The sequence below is a fragment of the Lepisma saccharinum genome, chromosome 1 (assembly GCF_977018435.1).
Source record: "Lepisma saccharinum chromosome 1, izLepSacc3.1, whole genome shotgun sequence".
NCBI classification, from domain to species: Eukaryota; Metazoa; Arthropoda; class Insecta; order Zygentoma; family Lepismatidae; genus Lepisma; species Lepisma saccharinum.
In genome coordinates this window covers 114,722,286-114,744,990 of record NC_139229.1, presented here as the reverse complement: position 1 = coordinate 114,744,990, position 22,705 = coordinate 114,722,286, and the positions used below count along the sequence as shown (strand labels likewise).

The 22,705-nt window shown below is 37.5% G+C and overlaps 1 protein-coding gene across 3 annotated transcripts; it reads right to left on the bottom strand.

Moving 5' to 3' along the window:
* Nucleotides 1–1,354: 1,354 nt before the first annotated feature.
* O-fut2 (O-fucosyltransferase 2) lies at nt 1,355–22,688 on the bottom strand. 3 transcript variants are annotated; one of them, XM_083136776.1, is made up of 10 exons: nt 22,616–22,688; nt 16,623–16,963; nt 14,602–14,707; nt 13,294–13,435; nt 12,126–12,246; nt 6,147–6,278; nt 4,513–4,705; nt 3,402–3,579; nt 3,000–3,129; nt 1,355–2,500 (listed from the first exon to the last, which is right to left on the bottom strand). In XM_083136776.1, exons 2-10 carry the CDS (start codon nt 16,799–16,801, stop codon nt 2,344–2,346), a joined length of 1,338 nt encoding a protein of 445 aa, XP_082992902.1. In that variant the 5' UTR covers nt 16,802–16,963; nt 22,616–22,688; the 3' UTR covers nt 1,355–2,343. The 3 variants fall into 3 exon arrangements, with proteins under 3 accessions (XP_082992902.1, XP_082992910.1, XP_082992892.1); XM_083136784.1 differs by lacking the exons at nt 16,623–16,963; nt 22,616–22,688 and adding an exon at nt 16,964–17,233; XM_083136766.1 differs by lacking the exon at nt 22,616–22,688 and having other exon boundaries at nt 16,623–16,988.
* Nucleotides 22,689–22,705: the final 17 nt, after the last annotated feature.

The window sequence follows — 22,705 nt, the reverse complement described above, 5'->3', positions numbered from 1 at the left end:
TAATGATTGGGGGGAGGGGGGTACAAGTTTTGACACCACAGAGCATCAAATAAGCAAACAGAATATCACTTACATGTTTTCCATGAAACCAGAAGAGCAATAATAACAATATTACCAATGATTGGAATGAGAAAAAATGTTCTGGATAAAAACTTTGAGAGTTGTACTTGACAAAGTAAAAGTTTATTTTAAGAATCTGAAGTTGAACAGTAGGTGATTTTATGTCCACTTTATACTCTAAACTAACCTCCATGGTGCAACAGCCCTCTAAGGGTTGGGGCTTCCCAGAGCAGCTTTTTCGTTGGGCGACACATGATCAGTGCATAGTATCCCATCACCGTTATTTTCTGGCTTTCGATACAAGAGCCAGCTACTTCTTTTCAAGTAGCTTCCCAATTGTCCTCACGACACTGGGTCAATGCCGAAATTTTGGAAGCTTCCACCGGGAATTGAACCTGGGACTGCTTGCACCAAAGGCGAGAAGAGCAATAACCATTTGGCTATGCAGGAGCTCTCCACTTTATACTCGGATAGGCTAATTAGCTACAGTTCAAAGTGGAAGCAAACGCAGAAAACACCCTTCGACACAATACTTCACACCACACAAACAAAAATCTCCAATCAACCAAACCTGCCCTACCTTATGTACTCGCATGAGCATATATGAGCAGGATTAAAACTGGAAGCAATTTTTCTCATCGAAAAGAAATATGTTTCTTATGCAACATAATGCTTTGAAGGACACACCTTTTGGTGTTGGTAATAATTAATGAGTATTGATATCCTACAGCTGCCAAAAACATTTCCCATGTGAAGCAAAAAAAAAAAATGAACTCTTGTCAGAAATAGTTTGTGGTGAACAACAATGTTCTAAGGTTAAATTTATAATGATTTACAATATATAAATAGGATTACAAACATTACATTCATGTATATACATCACTTTTCTTCCTTCCTTATGATGGTGACAAAAGTGTTGGAAATATTTGAGGATGAGGGGTAAGTTGCAGCTTGATGCAACTCAATCAATAGATGCCACATGTGCTCCTTCTAAAAGAAAATGTTTGACTTTGCATTCAATTTGCATCAGCCAAAGGGTTGGTGCCTTACTTACTTGCAGGAAAAAGGTCCTCATCTCTACTTTTATGCACTGTTTGTCGCAACCACCAGACAAGTGGCAAAATCGAGAGAGAGAGAAATGCGAGGAAAAATGAAAAGTAAGTTTATCAGAGTAAATTGAAATTTATAGTGTAAATTGTCTACTGTTATGAATCCAGTATAAATATTCAGTTGCTCAGCCAGTGTGTGTCTTATTGGCACACAATAACCAATGAAACTTGGTAATTCATGAACTTTTACCCCTAATACTCATTGTACATGTGGGATTTAAAATGTAACTTTCTACAAATTTGTGAAAGGCTCATGATGTGTGTTACATGTTTTTCTCAATATGTAGCTCTCAATTGAACAAAACAGTTAAGTTATTAAAAAAATAACACTCAAGTAACAAATGTCATTGATATTGGCAAGATATTGCAAACTGACAAATGTACGAATCCATCAAAACAGCATGCCAGTAAATAAATTGTCTGCTGGGAACAGACATGGGTGTACCAATTCAACCCTGAAACAAAGCATCAAAGTGCACAATGGAAGTCTCCCAATTTTCCACGACCAAAAAGTTCCATCAGTCCAAATCAAGAGTCAAGACGATGCTGCTAACCTTTTTCCATATCGGAGGGATTATTCATTATGAATTTGCACCAACTGGACACAGTTAAAGTTTACTATTTCGAAGTGCTGAAAAGGCTACATGAAAAAGTTAGACAACAACCTGAACTTTTCACCAACAAGTCATTCCAAAATTGCTTTGAAAAGTGACTAGACAATGGCGTCGGTGCATAGCTTTCCAAGGAGGTATGTAGCACTTTTTCTAGGAAGAGTTTACGGACTTAATTGTCAGAACTCGTTCATTTTTTACCTGCAAGTCAACTTTAGCAAGAAACCACTACTTAACAAAATGCAATATGTATTTTATTTTTAAAAAGCATGGACTTTTAACTAATATCAATTACATGCCAATTATAACTTACTATTTACACTGTACTAACACCATATTTACATAGCTACTTTATTTTCTGCATTGTCAATTTTATTTTTTGTAAATAAAACACTGGTAAATGTCTCAAAATTGATGTAAAAAGATTTTTATTCTAAAATCATAAATGTGATTCTCTTAAGTATGTTATATTTTCATATTATACAACTAAGTACAAATGGAAAATGCATTTAATTCTTACTTCTCGAGAAAGATTATTATGGCACTTAGAACTTATGACAAATTCAAAACACAATTGTCCATCTGGTTGGCTGAGTGCAGTTGGCTGGTTCCTTGTCTCCGCAGAGACGATTGAAAGTCAAATCCTTTGAGAAACCAAGAATCTCTCTCTCTTCCTGGATGCGGAACGAAAAGGTTGATTCATGTGTTCCAATGAAGTATCTGGAACAAATTGATATGTAAATTCATGATAATTAAAAATTCATTCATCACAATAACCTACTCCTAATCAAAGGGTGTATAGTTTGTTACCTTCCAGAAGAACACAGGTTCAGATCCTGAAAAGTGGCCACACAACAAGAATTCAAAAATGCATACTACTTAATATTGACCTAAATTAAAATCGAAGTTTCTACTTTGTAAGTTATGTTGGTTGCGGTCACAACAGTAAGACAATTTGAGAGCTGATCTGTTGTGCCACTTTGCATGGTTTTATAAAATGGATTGGGCAGTCAAATTCCAATTTATTAATGATTTCTTGAATACATCACAGTTTCTCATCACCAATGTTTTACCTGCCTCTGCCAAATGTAGAATTTAGTAACTATATATGCTTTCTGTTTCATAACACTGCCATGCATTTTCTTACATAAAAAATATGCCTTCTGCTTAAAAAAAATTATATTGTAAATGTAAATCAACAATGGAAAAATATACTCACCTTGCATGGGAACAGATAATTTGATCTATTATTGCAATCCCACCATCTTTAAACATCTGCTTGATTGATGAAGATGGTTCATATCGAACTACATCATAATCATCAAGATACTGTTTGAAATCTTCAACATCTGAAAGCAAAGTAGCAATAAATAGAAGTTCTGTGTGTATGTTTGGATCTAATTTTCATTAAATTGGATAACCAACACTCAATAAATTTACAGTTCAAATTACTTTACCACATTGATATTCTCGATGAATGCATATTTTATCCACATGCTCTGTTTCTAAACACAAGTACATGGAGATCCTCATTTACATGCACGTGTAAACAGTTTCAAATGCAGTCTACTATGATACCTACAGACCTATAAATATGAGTACCATCACCAATGCCACGTACCTGCTGGTGGAGCATCAGTTGCTAGAAACACGGTTGAAAGTTTCAACTCTTCCAGCTTAGTCTTTAATTGCATTGCTGCGTGCTTTACGCTGGGCACTTGCTTCGGCCGGCCATAAAGGAAATCCTTCCGTCGAAGATGAACCCCAATATATGGTCCACCAATTGTTCCGGTCTTAAGCTGAAATAATTCATACATAAACTCGAAATTTCATCCTCTCTCTGATATAAATATATGTACACGACAAGTAATTAATAAATAATGATAATAATAATGACTAACACGCTACTTAATGCCACATACTAACTTCCCTGTTACAGACTTTTACTTATGAAAATTTGATAATTAATAACTCCGTACTTTGGTAAAAGGAGTTATAAATTATCAAATATTCATAATCAGAAATAGTTATTAGTGACCTAACAGTAACCAGAAGCTTCAGTGAAGCTACTGAGGACTCATGTGTAACAAAACTTGTAATTATTTATGAGGGCATACAGAAATAATGCCAACCTCCATGGCAGAGTGGTTAGAATAAAGTCCCAGGTTCAAATCAATGGGTGTTTTTTGCGAGTGTCCGTTCATCAATTTAATCATATCATCACTCATCCTCATCATCACGATCAGCCAAAATTGGCAGAAAGGCAATGCTAAATAACAAAAATCAAATCAGATATGATATAAAAGAAGTGAGAGAGGAAAGCGGTGCTAGGAGACAATGCAATGAGCAGAAGAAGACACTTAGTTTTATCGGTCAATATGTCAATATTTGTTTTTAACATTTTACCACCTTTTATTTTTAAATTATGTTTATCCATTATATGAGTGTTTTTAATTACTTCCTGAATACACAAATGAAGAAAATATTAAAAAAAAACACATCATTTCAGGATATGAAATTAGACAGGCTGAAAGAAAAGTCAAGATGAGAGGAAATGTCTATGTATCTTCATTAATAGTGCTCTCAGAGCTGATGAAATACCTAAGTATGTAAAAGTACAGATCTTACAGTTTGACCCAACTTAATGTATCTTTGCATTTATAAAAACTGTAAATCAAACTGTTCAAAACATATATACTATAACTGTAAAACATTAAACAATTAATTTTTACCTTTTCTTCTCGCCAATCTTCTGGTCGAATAGTTCCATCTTTTTCATCAGATGAGCCCAGGAACTTTTCACGGAATTTTGTAGCTTCTTCAACAAGTGGAGATGCAAACCTCATGCTACGTCTTGCCTTCCAGTATTCACTATCACCAAAAAAATCATGCAGTGGTACTTCTGCTCTATCAAACATAATCACCCTGGAACAAGTATTATATAATCATGCATTAAAATAACAATTGTAACATCCTCTGCTAGCAAAATGAATGAAATCATGGACTAGTGGAGACAGAAATTCTAATGCAGATATTTAACCAGTTACCATACTTACAATTATCTAACAGAAATAAAAGGTAAAGTTCCCTGTAAACATCCATGAAGGTGCATATAGGGGCACATACCTCCAAGATGGTTGATTGATTGATTGACTTAGCTTATTTTACTTTGCGTTTTGTGCCTCTTGGCTAATTTACGAAGATGGAGGTGAGTGATGAAATTGATGAATGGACATTCACAAACAACCAAGCCCAAGCTGGAATCGAACCTGGGACCCTTGGCATCGCAGCATGATGTGCTAACCACTCGGCCACAGGGTCCGGCCTCAGAGATGGTGTAATGGTAACGTCGACACCATGTAATTGAGGGGTTCTGGGTTCAATAGACGATGGAGGTGCATAGTGGTTCGGATCTCACTTTAAACTGTACGTCCAGCCCTGATTGGCCTAGCAGTGCCATAAAGTGGACTTTACACAAACTCAAACATATATACTCTGTCTCAGCTAACTGTGGAGCAGGGCCACGCATAGCGGCAGAGGAAGAGGCACGAAATCGAGTGGTGAAAGTGCAGCATTGTCAAACGTACGATCCTGACTGTACATGTACGGAAATTCCATGGCATGTATGGACATACGGTCCAGATCTTAGTCAGTACACTAAATGTATGGCTTATCAAAATTGGCACTTGCTGTTTTATCCCTAATATTTCCCTAAGAAATTCTTAAACCAAATGTACAGACCTCAAGACAAAAATACGGTCCGCTTGCCATGTGCTTACGGTATTATCGTTTTCAAAAGTTTGCAACGCTTACAGAGCAAAGCAGGGAAAGCAGGAAACTCCAGTCGCCCATTATGCAATCCCGTTTCTCTCACTGTTCATTTGTGGAGCTGCCTCGCGTCATTAATTGCGCAGAGACTTATTCTCATTCACCTGGTCTACAGTTAGCTGTAGAAGGTATAGTGGGATGTGGTGGTAGGACCCCACACATTCTCGATCTCGGTATTTGCAGTTGATGTGATCAACCTCATGCTTCAGCCAGCTCCATTTATTTGAGGCTGGGATATTCCCAGAGCTGCTTTATGCAGGAATAAGGTTGGGAAGATTCTGGCCAAGGCAAGAAACATCCACCAGCGCTGCCAGATGGGAGAAATTGGAACTACTGCTACCTGGGAACTGACAAGGCAGTGACGTATTTCCATCTCCATTGTAGATGGCATAACGTTACTTAAAAAAAAGAATTAAAATTGCAATGTGGAAGTATGTTAATTAAAAGATGTGTAATGTGCTAGCAATAAGTCATTCACAGACAAAATAGGCTTTTGTCTATTTAACACTCATAACAATACAAAATTTAATAACCCTACCTGGCATCTGTTTTGCTTAGCAAGTTTTCCAGATTTGAAGCACGTCCTTGGAAGGAGAGACACTGTGCACTTTTGGCAGTCATATTCTCATAGCCCCAGAACCATCCCTCATATGTTCCATCAGTCAGTACGCTAAAATCAAAAGTAATAATCAGGTACCGCATACACTGATCACATCCTTACCCAAGATCAAATCAAGATAATTTCTAATTATATGCATACATATGCAGTAATTCTTCTCATATACACACATTCTGCTTGAATTTGTTTAACTTTAATTCTGGTTTGTGAATAAATATCTGAAGAAAAGAGTGCGAGACCCAAAAACATAACAAAAAAGTAGTTTTCTTTGGCCTTATTTCTTTTGTAGTCTACGGTAATTACAAGCATAAAAACAAAGATTTTTGGCGTGATGTTTCAGAACACACACTCCCTTCATCAGACATTTAATTTTAGTTTGATTAAAGATAATGGATGTTGTCAATGTTACATTGTTGTAATATAGCAACTTAACTGTGAAATAAGCACTCTGTTTTATTATTATTTCAGATAAAAAATTTTGATCACCTATTTTTAAAAATTATGAATCCCAAATATCATAAGGAATTCAAAATCATCATTGCTTTCACAGAGATTCTTGATGTTTTCAGTTACATTAAATTTTAAAGATGGTGGTCTACTTCATTTGTGAAAAAGAACACTCCATAGTGGGTCGATGTTACCATTTTCATTATTTAATTTATTTCAGTGTTCTTCTGCAATGAACGAAGCTTCCCATACATTCTAATCTGTGTTACCCTTCACTCTTTTTAAACCCTCAACTTTTTAATCATATGCTTTTTCACAAGTGCAGTATGCCACCATCTTTAAAATTTAATGTAACGGAAAACATCAAGAATCTCTGTGAAAGCAATGATAATTTTGAATTGCCTGATGATATTTGGGATTCATAATTTTGTTTTTTTCAAAAACATTGACAACATCCATTGTCAAACTGATTCTTTTTTTGTTAAAAATTTGCTACCAGTGTTATAACTGTATCTTTAATTAAACTAAAAATAAATGTCTGATGAAGGGAGCTTGTGCTCTCCTGAAACGTCACAACGAAAAGCTGTGTTTTTATGATTGTAATAACAGTAGAATACAAGCAAAATAATTCTACAATTAATTCTCAACAGTTTCGTAATTCTATTTTTCCCTTGTTGCAATTGTCAATGATCTTAAACTAAGTCCTACAGCTACCTGTGACAAATTGGAATGATGTGTTACAAGCATTAGAATTCTTCTTCTTGTGTTGAAAGTTTTGGCCTTCTCAACATCTCTCCACTTTTTCCTATCCTGGATGCTCTTCGTCCAATTCTTTACTTTCATGTCTTTCAAATCTTTAATTATTTCATCTTCCCATCGTTTCTTTGATCTACCTAAGGCTCGTGTTCTGAGTGGTTTCCATTTATATATTTCTTTTACTAATCTTTCATCAGACATTCTACGTAACATCTTAGTCTTTGTGATTTTCTGAAATTTACGATGATTTCATTCCTGACTAACTTGAGTTCTTCGTTAGTTTGTATTTTCCAATTTCCATCAGGTTCTTTCAGAGGTCCAAAAATTCTTCTTAAGATTTTCCTTTCAAATATTGAGAGTTTCTGTTTACAGGAGTCTTTGAGGGTCCAAGGTTCGCATGCATATGTGGTTATGGGTCTTATTATGCTATGATAAAGTCTCAGTTTCACAGATTTAGATATTAGTTTGTTCTTAACTAGAGCTAAGTTGGCAAAATATGCTTTATTACCTAGAATAATTCTCTCTCTAGTTTCTTCTTCAATTGTGTTGTCGCCATTTACAACTGATCCAAGATATTTGAAAGATCTCACTTCTTCTATTCTCTCGTCGTTTATAATTAGGTCTTGTAATCTGCTTTTACCTTTTACACATCTGAGATATTTCATTTTCTGCATATTGGTTACGAGACCCATTTTCAAAGCTTCACTTTTTAGTTGTTCAAATGTTTCTATTAATGTCTTTTTTGTCCTTGCTGTTATAAGGATGTCATCGGCATATGCAATACATTGTTTTAATCTTGTTGATAATATGTTTCCTCTCAATTCCATATGTCTATCAGTACAGACTCTATCACTAAACTCTGGTGCAACCTATCTTGACAGTGACGTAGTAACAGCATTGCAAACTTCCATCGTTGATACTTTCACTGTCTGCACTAAGAAAAAAGACAAACAAGGGAAAGAATTTCAATAGTTTGAAATGCAAGGGAAGGAAGTCCAACATGTCGCGATGCGAGGTTTCTTTTAGAATGGAATCATGTAAAATAAAGAGCAATTAAAATGAGCACGATGTATAAATACAAGAAAATGAACGGAATCGGATAATGAATACGAGATGGCAACGCGCCTTTGAACGGAAAGTTCGCAAGGCTTGAGCACAAAAATATAGTTCCTTAATGAAAACATGTTACAGCGTATACAGAGCATATAAATGTGTTAAAAATATTAGGTACTTAAAAACTTGTTGAAATGTAGAGTGTTCGGCACGATTATTTTGTTACAAGTCGAAGTTAAAATTATATATACTGCTCAGCAAAGAAGAAAAAAACCTCGGAAAATATGCGAACTAAAATCCACCCCCACTTGTTTCTGTTGCGGTGAACGGCAGCAGACGAGAATATGGGGGAAAAATCTTCTCTTTCTCTGCTCTCAAATGGCACGCTGTTGCCACGATGCCTCACAGCTGTTCTCTGACAGATGAAATTCTGGCGGACCTGCCGCAAAACACGACGTTCAGGAAGGCGCGGTCAGTGGTTGAAGAAGTATGGATAGCGTTCGTGATGATTCCCGATTTAAATAATTAATGACAATAAAATCTATTGTCATGGTTGTGATTCTTACTATGCGAAAAAGTAAATATTACCATCTAAGAAACAGATTTTATCTTCAATTTAATTATTAATTATAATTATATCCTTAGAGACAGTGGCGGCGATTGCAGGTACCAGGTCAGAGGCGCTAACTTGTTTCGCCTTTACTTTTCGCAAGACCTTTTCCATTCTTCTTTGGGAAAGTTCTGAAATTCTTCTCTTGCAACTTCCAGTACTCTGCCCAAATTACGATCCACATTTTGTGATGCAATACGACCCTTTATGATACCCCAAACATACTCAATAGGGTTTAGATCGCAATGATAAGGTGGAAGACGAAGTACGGTGTGGTCGTTTTCTGCTGCAAGAGTGTCGACCCGATATTGCGGGGGATTTTTGTTGGTTTTGATTAGCTGATATAACTAATATATAATACTATATATATTATATACTATATAATATATAATACTATATAATCCTAAGTCATTGCAAATAATGTTGCGAAGAGTTTCACGACTACCCCGAAAATTAATTTCTTTCTTTAATTTCGAAAGCACTTTTTTTTTACTGTTGGCACTTCATGTTCAACCGTATAAAAATTACCAATAGTTCTTCTAATCAAACACTTGTCAAAGTCGTCTACAACAATTCTATGCTTTTCGGCAGACGTAAATTTCGTAAATTTGCCCCCGGAATTTCCTTCCTTTCTAATTTTCTTAATGAAAGTGTCCGACATTTGAACTGCAGCCGCCGCACGCTTTGTAGTTTGATTGACCGGAAACGTGTAACATCCTTCTCTCGCTTCGTTGTCAAGAAATTTAACAACATTCGAAATCACCTCTCGGCTCTCACTATGTACGGTTTTTCCCTTCATTTCGGTACAAACAACAGACGCACTCGAACTCAATTGACCTTTCGTCCATGTAAGTTTGGCAACATTGACAGGGTGTCAGAAGTCGAGCAGTCCTTGCTACCCCCCACCTCCAACCCGACCCAACCCTCGATCAGCTGTACACAAAAACGTTCCGTTCTCCTGTGTGCTTTCTCTGCGGACTCTGAGACACAACTGTGACAGAGAGAATCTTTCATGCTCTGCGCGGAGTGATACAATGGTTTCGCATCAACCTGTAGTGCGGTCCCAGCTGACGTCACTGTCAAGATAGCTTGCACTTTAGTATATACTAAACAGAGTTGCAGATAAGGGATCACCTTACTTGACTCCACATTCTACTTCGAATTCTTCACTCATTACTTACGTGAAATTTAAAAGATTTCGTAATTCCGCGTTGCACAATTTAATGGTTCAATCCTATTAATTTCGAAGATCCACTGTCTTCATTCACAAAAGGGTACGGCGTTTGAAGCGGAGATGGTACCGCGTCAGTACATTGGAAAATCTATCTGAAACTACAAGCGCAAGAGCCATTGCTAAGCATGCTCTTGAGCGATGCCCTGTGTATTACGTGGCGAGCACAGGGCGATACAGCACCTTTGCACAGGTTGCGAGTCACGATGAGATGGAACTACTACCACCTCCGAGGGCGACTAAGCTTGGCTTGAACCACGCTTGTAGTTTCAGATAGATTTTTGAGAATGTACTGATGCGGTACCATCTCCGCTTCAAACGCCGTACCCTTTTGTGAATGAAGAAATTAATAGGATTGAACCATTAAATTGTGCAACGCGGAATTACGAAATCTTTTAAATAAGTAATTTTAAACCGCGTTTACCGCAACCACCATGAATTCTTCACTCAGTTCCCTGTTTATTTTGACTCTTCCTTTATTGTTGGTTAAGGTTAACATAATTAGTCTAATTAGTTTAGATGGTACTTCATATGATTTTAAAGCATCTATTACTTTGTTCCTGTGCACTGAGTCAAATGCATGGGTAAAATCTATAAACAAGTTATCGAGTCCAATATTATATTAATAGCTTTTTTAAAAAATCTGTCTTACTATGAATATATTATCTATAGTTGATCTGTTGGCTCGGAATCCCATTTGATATTCATCAAATTTGTATTCAGTGCTTTCCATTAGCCTTTTATTTAGTATTATAGCCAGTATTTTATATGCAATGTTTAAAAGTGTAATTGGCCTGTAATTATCACAATTTAATCTATCTCCCTTTTTGAATTATTATTTATTTATAAAACAATTCAGCTTCAAAAGTATTTCAGACATATAAACAGAAAATTGAAAAGAAAACAAGAAATGCACAATGTACTCTGTTTGTATTGTGTTCTGGCTTTTGTAATCTTTTAAGTCATTCATTATGATTGGGAAGAACGGCAATTGCTAGAACAAACATGTGCTGGTTGGGACTGAAACCCAGAACCTTCAATTGCAAGATCATGAGTCAAGCACCCAATGTGTTTGATCACTGATGCACCACAAGGCTTACGTTTTGTAGATTTTTATTACTTCTACCTGCATGAAATACTGCTTGTACCATGTATAAAAAATGGAAAAAGTTCTCATCACAGAAGTTGTTGGACTTTTTAAGTATTGTTCTGCATGGAATAAAATGTTCTTAAATGTCAATCAGAGACCTGTTCTGATGTGTATATTTCTGTGGAGCAGTAGATTGTAAAGATTAATAATGAAAACTGGTTTGCTAATTAATCCAATTACAATTGAATTCACATGAACAAGTTTTTATATTTTAATTTTAAAAACAAATCTAGTGCAACGTGCTGGTACTTCATGTTTGATTTACCTTGAAACAGGTAAAAATAAAAGATATATAATGAATACAATTGAAACATATCTCAGGGCTATCATCAGAGAATTGTTCAGGTAGGTTAGAAGAGGAAGGGACTACAGACAAATGTTGATTGGCAATTGTTGGAAACCATAAAAGTACTTATTTTTATGGCACAAGCATGGTTAAAATTAATTCAGTTACTTATATAAAAAAAAATAATTCCATGTAATATTACTTTCAAATCAACCTACAATATTTCCGACAAAACTACAATTGCTCTCTGTGCGAATATAAAATATTAAATATCCTAAACATCAAAGCAATTACAATGTATGATTTCTTTTCCAAACAGTAGTTGATTAACTTCATTATAACTGATTCCTAAGTTTTCTATATACCTGTAAGGCATTGGTTCATGACAAGGTTCTACATCCAATTTTTCTTCCCACTGCTTGTTTTCCCATATGTCTTTATAATGTTGTAGAAAGTACAATTCATCTATCAATGGTCTTTCATAATCTATAAAAAATAATTGCAATCAGGTAGCATCATGTTATGTAAAAAAAATATGTAAATACAATTTTTAAAAAATTCATACACTTTAACTAAAATAATAAACTTTTAACTTTCAGAAAAAATACTATCCCTTTTAATGAATGCAAACAAAATATAAAATTAATTAAATAATTAATTTGTGTAATGATTAACATAAATACATAATATGTATGATACACATTTACTTTGTTCATGCAAGAGTAGTGCTCAACCTATAAGAACAATCATTAGACTATAACTGTAAGTTTACTTGTGTTAGTGCTACACAACAAAGAGGAATAAAATAAATACAATCTCTCTATTTTTGCTTTGGAACTTGAGGTGGCAAAATAAACAGTACTTCAAAAATATGTGGATGCATCTCACTCCAATATTTGAAAGAATAAAGACAATTGAATGCATGTGTTTTGCGAGGATATACCAACAGGGCTGCTGTGCGAACTATATCGGCAACAGTGAACAGCGAAATTTAGACAAGTTCCAATTTTCGTATAAAAATCCTACACTTAAATAACATGATTATTACAACTGTATAGCATGTATATATGCAGTCGTGCACTACACATTCATTCTTCCCACTGACATTTATTTCTTCATCAGATACCAAGACATTAGTATTCTACGAATATACTGGATCATGCTAGCAGAGAAGTCAACAGGATGAAACCCTGGAATTAACCCATTTCTCAATCCATGCATTACTGAGCGGCATTTAAAGGGTAGAAACATTTTTTTTAAAGCACATTTCCGACTTTCTAAAACCATGTTCTTTTCTTATCTTGTTTTTAACATTTCAGAATCCTGATCCAAATTTACCTTTCCTAGACATAATCCAATGTTTCGTGTAATCCGAGGCAAAAAAGTCTGTTTTCCTCTGAGTAAGTGCTTACACAAGTGGATTTGTAAACAGATGTTCTGAAGCAGAAACTATAACTACTTAACCCTGCAAGATTTACTTCAAGCTTGTAAAAAGAACTGGAACACAATCAAATCTTACTTTTGTGAGCGTACCATCAAAAAACTGATGAAGTTCTATAACAGGAGCAAACTTTTGTAAACTTTCCAGGTCAAAGAATAAACTCCATGGCAATCGGTTCTGCTCCCCTACATCTGAAGACTGCCAATGATAAAGCTGGCCCCAAGGAGGCAGGACCTGTATGGTGAAAATTTTCATATCAGGGGTGGAAACTAGTCAAATGGTCAAAATTAGTGATTTAAGTGACCAAAAATATAGTATGTATATAGTATATATAACCTTACCAAATACTAATATGCTGGCCTCCGTGGTGGAGTGGTTAGCACAGCATGCTATGATACCAGGGATCCAGGGTTTGAAAACCGGCCTGGGCATGGGTGTATTTGTGAGTGTCCCTTCAACAATTTCATTATCACTCACCCTCATCTTTGCAATTAGCCAAAAGTGGCAGTAAAGCAAAGTAAAATAAACCAAATCAATCAACAAAACTAATGTTTTTATGACTATCAAAATATGTTTTCATTATTGTATACAAGAATTTAATGTAAAAAAAATAATAGCTAATTTTAAAATTTTCAACTTTAAAAATTATAATTATGAGAAGTACAAGTACAATTATTAGAAGGTAAAACTTGTCATGATTGTACTTTGTTATTCTGGATAAAACAAGTTACTAATGAACTCTTTCATTTTTCAATAATTTTCTGTACTGTTTCTGCATGCATTTTTCTTCTTCTCTTCTTCCGTTGCTCTCTCCACTCTTTCTAGCACATATTTTGCAAAGTTGACTCCCATAATGTTGTACATTATCTGTAAACATGGTTCATATCTCCAGGAAGGAGTCGAAAGTTTGGCACCAATTTTAGAGTCTTATGCATTATTATTATTATGCTGTTCTTGTGTTGCAATATTATTTTCCCTAGCAGACTTCTGGTATTTCCAAAAATGCAGTAAGCAAAACAAAACATGGTAATGGTGCGATCTCGCACAAACGAATTTCTTCATTTTTACAGGAGAAAGTACTTACGGAATTGAGTTTCTATAGATTCTTGCTATTTAGCGGTGGTAGGAACTTCTGTGGTGAGACTGAAATCAACCAGGGCTATAAATATTTTCTACATGATTTTCCAAGTCAGTTGGAATCCTAAAAATAGTGTTGAATACACACAGAAAGTATGTACTTTGGTAATTAGTAGTTTCCACAAGTTGCAAAATAGTTTAACATAAATAAAAATCAACATTTTTTGATTGAACACACAAGAAAGGTACTCCAATTTGCATGTGTGCATATAAAATCATTCTCATTTTTAATGTTTAGAAAAGACGAAATATCGAACACTTACCAAAATCCATTCTGTACTTAATTTCCTTGCAAAAATAGCCATTCGCATGTATACATCTCTTCTAAGGTTGAATCCTTCTGGTGGATTCACATCATACATCATATACCTAAAATACACAAACACATATCAAAACATACAAATTAACATTAGACATTGGCACATTTATTGGGCAATTTCACTGCAATTACAAGAGCTTGGAATCTTGAGAAACTAGTACCTTTTCTATATGTCAATGTCTTACATGTTCTTTCTGCTTTGCCTATATAGCTCAAATGACTTATTTTAAAGTTTAATGCTCTTTTAAAAATAAAAAGGTGTATTTAAAAAAAAACGGTACTGGTGCGATCTCGCACAAACACTTTTCACTCGTTTCTTTCGTCATTTTTAACAATTGTACTTACTGATTATGCATTGCGAAAGGTTCTTGAAGGTGAGATTTTGCTCGTGAAGAAAATAACTTCAATTTATCACATTAACAATACTACTTTGGTGTTACTGATTTTGGTATAATTTAACAATACAGGGAATTTCTCCAATTTGTTTGAATTTTCGGTTACTTACTAATTTGGGTCTCCTAATCACGAATCTGCACTTAAAATTTGGCGCTCACGTATAAATTTGGCGCTTATTTGGGGGCAGGTGAATCCGGCCACTTTCTAACATGCCCTTAACAGGGAGTCTATAGATATAGGCGGGAAGCCGGAGCGGAGCGGAGCGGAGCGGAGCGGAGCGGAGCGGAGGCGGGGCCGCGATAGCGGTTGGGGGCGGTAGGTCGATTACCCCAGGGGCGGAGCCCGGAACCGGCGGGAAATTCGGAAATCGAGGGTGTGGAAATAAGAACTTAATTTCGATTATTTTGCTATTTCCACGTGTGAGCGCCAAATTTTGACTGCAGATTCGTGATTAGGGGGCCAAAATTAGTGAGTATGCCGAATTTCAAACAAAATGGAGAAATTCCCTGTATTGTAAAATCGCTCCCTGATTTTGGATTTTTCCCGGGTTCGAACCCCAAAAACCATTAACAGATAGCCCCAAAAACCATTAACGGATAGCTCCACGAACCATTTCCGGCAAGGTTAGGTTAGGTTTGGCAAGCGTAGTTTTCTTGAAATATACATGTATTTGTGGTCAAATATATTGAACGATGGGAAAAAAAAAAATACATCCATGGCCTTTCAACAATCTATAGAAACTCAATTCCGTAAGTACTTTCTCCTGTAAAAATGAAGAAATTTGTTTGTGCGAGATCGCACCGTTACCAAAAAACCTTGATGCAAGTAACAAAAATGCAAACGACATTCCTGTAATTCTTTACCACATAAAATATGCCTCTTTACTTTAACTTGTTTTATGTATGCCACAATTACTTTGGTTTAGTGAAAAAGAGCATTTTATTGGTGAAAAAAATCACTCTGAAAACAACTAAGTATGAAATGTTGACAACCTGCATCTACATGAAATCACTTTCGTTCGAGTTTTTGTTTTAAAGTCCACTTTAAGCGCAGATAGGGACTGGACCTACAGCTTAACATGCAATCCGAACCACTATCTGGCACCTATGGGCATTGAATCAAGGACCCCTTGATTACAAGGTGATCACATCATTACTATGCCATCAGCGAGACTCTTGTGCAATTACAACAAAGCGAAAGTAAGATTTTGTTTTGGATATTAATTTGTATCATTGTGAATAAATTGTAAAACGAGAAAGGTTTGGTTCATTTTGGTACCAATTTTTCATATTTCAAACACCATTTCGCCTGCCTATCAGTCATAAATGACTGAAGTTCTGGGATCTTGTAATGGCCATCCCCGCTTGTAAACTGTTTTGACATGCAAGTATTGCGATGTTAAGAACTCATTGAAAAAAATATTATTATAAATTCAGATAAACAAAAGAGGAAATCTAATTTTTCAAAACGTCAACGTATACATTTTCTAAAATTAACTTCTGGGAACATGTTATTCTTTCTCATAAAACACTGGTAGATCCATGCATATTATACAGACGGATGTCTCACCTTTTCTGAATGAAAGGCGCGCCACCACCACAAGTGCCACTTTTCATTGCTAGTGGGCAATAATCAAGATCTTCAGAAGACGAAACTACAAAATGAATCGGAATCCACAAGAAAGAAATCAAAACTAGGACAATTAGGTCCTTTTTTCCACGATATTGGGAAGATATAAAATACATCATAAATCTCACATACACCTAATCATCTGAAATGTTCTCACTGCAATATTATGCAGTTCTATCGTTTCCTCATTCATAACTATAACGGCTATACGTATAAATAAATATTACAACCGTTGTAAACAACGTTGCAATATTATTTTCACTTATTCGATTTAAAATCACCTGTTCCCTTCCTTCTTCTTTGTGTGGCACACACCGCCTAAGAGCGATTTCTTGCCAGGGGTCCTATTTGGTTTGTTATGAGAAAGTTTGTTTACATTCCAAATGTCTGTTTGTTTATGTTACAATGTTGTTCTTTCGTGCAAAGCTGTACAGTATCCACATGACATCAGACCGCGGCTCGTAGAGTAGAGTCGAAAGGGACATCGGAAATGGAATACCCACACGGTGTAACTGTTTGTATAGTGTATTGCGATGTTGTTGTCGAATTGGGCATTGTAAGAACAAATGGGTGATTGATTGGATAGCTTCTCCACACGGACAGGAAGTTGCAGGCACGATATATGAACTGAGATGTATAACGACGTGACCTGTACGCATTCGCATGGTAAACACTAAAACTGCACGGGGTAGGTTAATGTGTTGAAACCAAGGACGTTTATTGCCGACTTGTGCATGCCATCTATATGTAGTGGTATTGAGGAGTTGCTGGGTACACCAATCGTTCCATTGTTGTTCTATTTTGATTTTTACCCGTGGGAGGAGGTCAGTGTACGGCAGGCGCATCGGGGTAACAGTTTCTTTCGTTCTTGCTTGTTTGGCCATTACATCAACGCGATCTTGATATTTATTGAGGTCACTGTGGGCACGAATATATGTGAAGGTCGCTGACAGACCCTGCTGTTGAAGTTCTAACATGATTCGGAGAATAAGATAAGGAAATACCGTTAATTTATATGCTGCCCGACCTGTTCGTGCTAACGTTTGAAGTACGCTCAATGCGTCCGTAAGAATTAACGAATGATCGATTCGGAACTGCAGGGCGAATTGTAATGCTTTATAGATAGCATAACATTCCGCCGAGAATATCGACATATCGGATGGGAGGGAAAATTGTCGGGTTATGTTATGAGATGGTACGTAAAAAGCACATCCCACACCGTCTGCAGACTTCGATCCGTCGGTATAAATAAAGGTTGATGTGGGCCACAAGTCTCTATAATTTTCATGTCGGCCATGATCTGCATAGCGTATCTCTACTCGGGGTTCTGTGGGAATATTCAGTTGATATACAAGCGGGTCCGGATGGGTAAAAGTTTGTTGGTAAGCGTCAGGGTCAATATTATAACATTGTAAGAAAAAAAAACGTTTAGTGGGGGGAGGGGGGGTCGGGAGGCCAAACCATTGTCGTTGAATCGCAAATATTTTATTAAACGGATGAGCGTGTCGCGCCCACGATTTAAACAAATATTGCACAGTGAGTTTGATACGTCTGTGTGACAAAGAAGATTCATTGCTTTCTAAATATACACTAACATTGGGACTAGACGGCATGAGTCCTAGACAAGTACGTAAGGCTCGTCGTTGTAATACGTCGATAGACGTAAGAAGTTTTGGATTGGCTCCACCATAAGCTGGTGCTGCATAATCAAATAATGCTCGAAAACAATTTTTATAAAATAATAGCATTGTATGGGGGTGTCCTCCCCACTTGGTCGTGGAAATACAGCGGAGTAAATTAACAATTTTTAGACCCTTTTCCTTGAGATACTGTAGATGCCTTGTCCAATTCAGTTTCCTATCAAAATATACACCCAGGTATTTGACATTGTCGACTACTGGAATGTGCTGTATTTCTGTGATATTGTTAGGGTAACTGCTCATTTTTCTCGAGTTAAAAATTATGATTTTGGATTTCGGAATGGAAATAGTGAGTCCTAAGGTATCTAAGTGATCTGTAAGAAGTGAAACTGTTTTCTTTAGAGCGAGTAAGCCTTGCGTGGCGTCAGGGGTGCATTTATAGCAGCACAAATCGTCGGCATATTGTAACAATTTAAAGCCGTGCATATTTAGGTGATGTATTTGGTGGGTATAGATATTAAAGAGTAGGGGGCTAAGGGGCGAACCCTGAGGGATTCCCGTGCGAGCTATACGGGGGCCTTCCAACCTATCTTCAAACCAGAATTGTAAATTCCGTTCGTGATATAAATTCCAGATGATGGTCCCTACTATGGGGTGTATGTTTAGTTGTACCATCATTTTATATAAGATCGGGATGTGAACTGCATCATAAGCATGTTCTATGTCAGTGAAGAGGCCAAAGCAATAATCATGAGTAATCTGGCTATTTTGGATTTCAACTGTTAGGGTAGCTATGGCATCTTGGCTTCCATGTTGCATGCGGAAACCCATTTGTGTTGGCGAAAAGAATTTATTCTTTTCCAACGCCCAATTAATGCGATGTTGAAATGTTCGTTCGAAAAGTTTGGCAACTACTGGTATTAATACTATTGGTCGGTATGACTTTGCCTCCGCGGGAGGTTTGTGAGGTTTTAATATGGGGAGAACTATGTGGTGACGCCACTCGATAGGGATTCGTCCTGTGCGATAGACGGTATTGAATATGTGAGCAAGTAATTGTATACCTTGCTGTGGCAGATGTTTTAACATGTCATAGGTGAGACCGTCATATCCCGGGGAAGTGTTCGGCACGATTTCTAAGATTTGTTGTATTTCGGTAGCAGTAACTGCCGGGAAATCGGCAGTGAAATCGAAATTCTGTGCAAAGGATTTAGCCGCTCGTGCGCATACAGAGGGTGGCGTGAGTATGTTCATAAATTCTGCTTCCCACTTTCTATCGAGATTTTTCCGTTGTGGGTGGGCCGGGTTCCTAATAGAATGAAATTTATTCCATATGGAGCTGAGGCTATCTGTGCAATCTAGGGAATTACAAAATGATTGCCACGCTTCTCTTTTCGCGTTTAAATATATTTTCTTCGCCTGAGCTTGCAGTCGCCTAAGTTCGATTTTCTTCCCCGGCGAGGGGTTTCGTTCGTATCGTTTTAATTGATTTTTTTTTTGGCTTTTTATTAAATCACAGTCTCGGGTCCACCAACTAAGGGATGGAAATTTAATTGGGCTACGATATTGGCTTCGATGGGCACTATTGTCTATTGCAATGGTAATCATACTGAGGAAACGTTGATATGTTATTTTTCCATCAGTGTGGGGAGTTGTTTGATCATAAATGCTTTTAAATTGTGTTGTAAAAGCGTCCCATTTAATGGAAGCTTTGGTCCAACGTTTCACCGGGACCGACTCCCTATTTCCACGCAACAAGTATGTGGAAAACGATCTACGGGCTATAATTAAAATGGGGGAATGATCACTGCCACGGAGATCTTGTTCCTTTACCCAATGAAACCTATTGTACAATCGGGAGGAAGTAATTGTTAGGTCAATGCAAGAGGGGCGGTTGCTATTTAATGGGTAATGAGTAGGGCTGCCATCGTTTAAAAGTATAAACCGGTTGTGTGTGATCCATGCATCTAGATTTTTTCCCAAACGGTCTGCGTACGGATGTCCCCAAGAGGGGTGATGGCCATTAAAATCTCCGAGGATGAGGTAGGGGCCCGGAGCAAGGGTTATGATCTCTTGTAACTCGTGAAAACGGATTCTCTGTGAGTTGTTGGAGGAGGGAATGTATAAGGAAATTATAACTATATATTGGTCATTAATGTTGACTCTGAGAGCCACGAGCTCTAATTGGAAGGTCTGAACGAGGGAAAGGGTATGTGGAATTGGTATTTCGGTATGGGAAAGGGTTTCATGCACATAGATAACCGTACCACGCTGATGCGTAGGGTTGCCGTACCTGTGATAATGAGCAAGTCTATACTTCTCGTGCTGCGTTCCCTTAACCTCCTGCAAGCAAAGAATAAGCGGGTGGTGTTCTGCAATTAGATCTAATAATTCGAGTTTCCGTGCGGAGAAGCTATTTACATTCCATTGTAAGATGGTACCCATTTCCGATATTACCTTAAGCGTTGTCTTCGAGTAACGTCAAAAGTTTGTCTGTCAAAAATTGAATGTGTTGGATGAGGCGAATTCGATGAGCGTTGTCCCGTATGTGTCTAACCGTTTCCCACATGCTGGGAATCATTTCTAAAAGAGCCTGGTACACCTCACTGTGTTCGGTAGGGCGGTCAGGAATGTGCGATTGCGGATGATGATTCCTCTTGTTCGGGTGCACAGATGATTGACGATGGAAATTCTTAGAATGGGAAGGAGTGTTATTTATCGGGTAGGCGTTGTTTCCTATGGGTTGGGATTTCGCCTCCTCTGGGTCAGTAAGGGTCGATGAACTAGCCGCGGACTCTATGGCGACGTCATCGTCTTCCCATCGCGGACAGCGATGTGTTTCTTTCCTCGGAGAAGGGCGAATTTTGTATTTCTTAGTGTTTCGTGATTGAGAAGTAGTCTTAAAGGATGGCACCTTAAAGCGATACGAATCCAATGATGTTTGAGAATCCTTATTTTCAGGAAAGTCTCTGTCAGATTGATTTCGTAGCGGGGAAAACATATTGGCATATGTCCGATTTGAGGAGTGCCATGTGTGATTAGGAAAGAAAGGTTTTGTGCGGGAGGTCTGCAAGTCAGGGAATGCCGCTTTTGTCACTCGGGGTCGATAAACATCATCGCGAGTGGGGGTGGGGATGAAGATGCCTTGCAGCTTGAGTTTCGCCTCCCGATATGATAAATTGTTTTCAGCCATGCTGGTTTGGACAGCTGATTCCAACCGCCAGCTCGCACAGTTGCGGTCTAAGGCTGAATGTGGTAGCTTGCAATTGATGCAACTCAAAGTACAGTCACAGTCCTCTGGGTGGGAGTCCAATCCACACTTAGCACACTTGGATTTTGATTTACAAACTAAATGTAAATGGCCGTATCGGAAACATTTGGAGCATTGTTGGACTGATCGTATACGCGGTCGAACCTCAAATATTTCACTGTTAATGAGAACTTTCTCCGGCAAACTATTACCGCGAAATGTGATGCAAAAGAGTTTAGTGGGAACTAACTGGAAAGATCCATCCTCTTTCCACAGTTTTTTGTTCATGCGTTTGGCCGAAAGGGCCGGGATAGGACTCTCGAAACCATCGAGGACGTCCTGTTCTGACACGTCATGAGCTATTCCGAATATGAGTCCTTCCCGTTGAATTAACGATAATGGAATTCTCGTTTTGACTCCCATATCATGATGCATTGCACTACGCGTGAGAAACTCATTAGCAGCTTTAGCGGTGGGGAAAGTCACCCGGACGCGATTACGACCGCATTGTTCCACTAACTGTACTCGGACTGCTTTCTTACGGAGATAGTTACCAACACTTCCAGCGGCAAGCAATTTCTCGTTTGTGTCTATACCGTCAAATAGGACTATGTAGGGACCCGGCATATCCGTGCCATACCAATATGTAGGTGGAATCTGGGGGGACTCATGAATTGTATCACTTCTGGAGATTTTATCGGGGGGAACATCGTCCACTTCTTCGCGAGTACGTTTATTAGAACCTTTCTCAGCGTCCATGTCGGATTGGGGGTCCGGAGTATGATTCCCGGCCATGGTATAACGGGCCTATTTCACGGTCCCGTATATTTAATTCGATACGCAATCACAAGATCACTTCACAACACTATCACTAATTCACAAATAATTTCCCGTACAGGAAAAGGATACAGAGACAGCTCGAACAGGTATACGGTGGTAGTTACTCAGGACCGCTTTAACTACAGGTCTTGATCCTATCACTTCCTATCCATACAAGTATGCGCAAATACGACATACACCTCACTACAGATAGCGCTTCTCACCTGTTCCCTCAACTAATGCTCGTAAACAAACAACAAACGCATTCGATTCGATTTGATCCCTCGAAGTTATCGAGGTACATCGATTAGGAA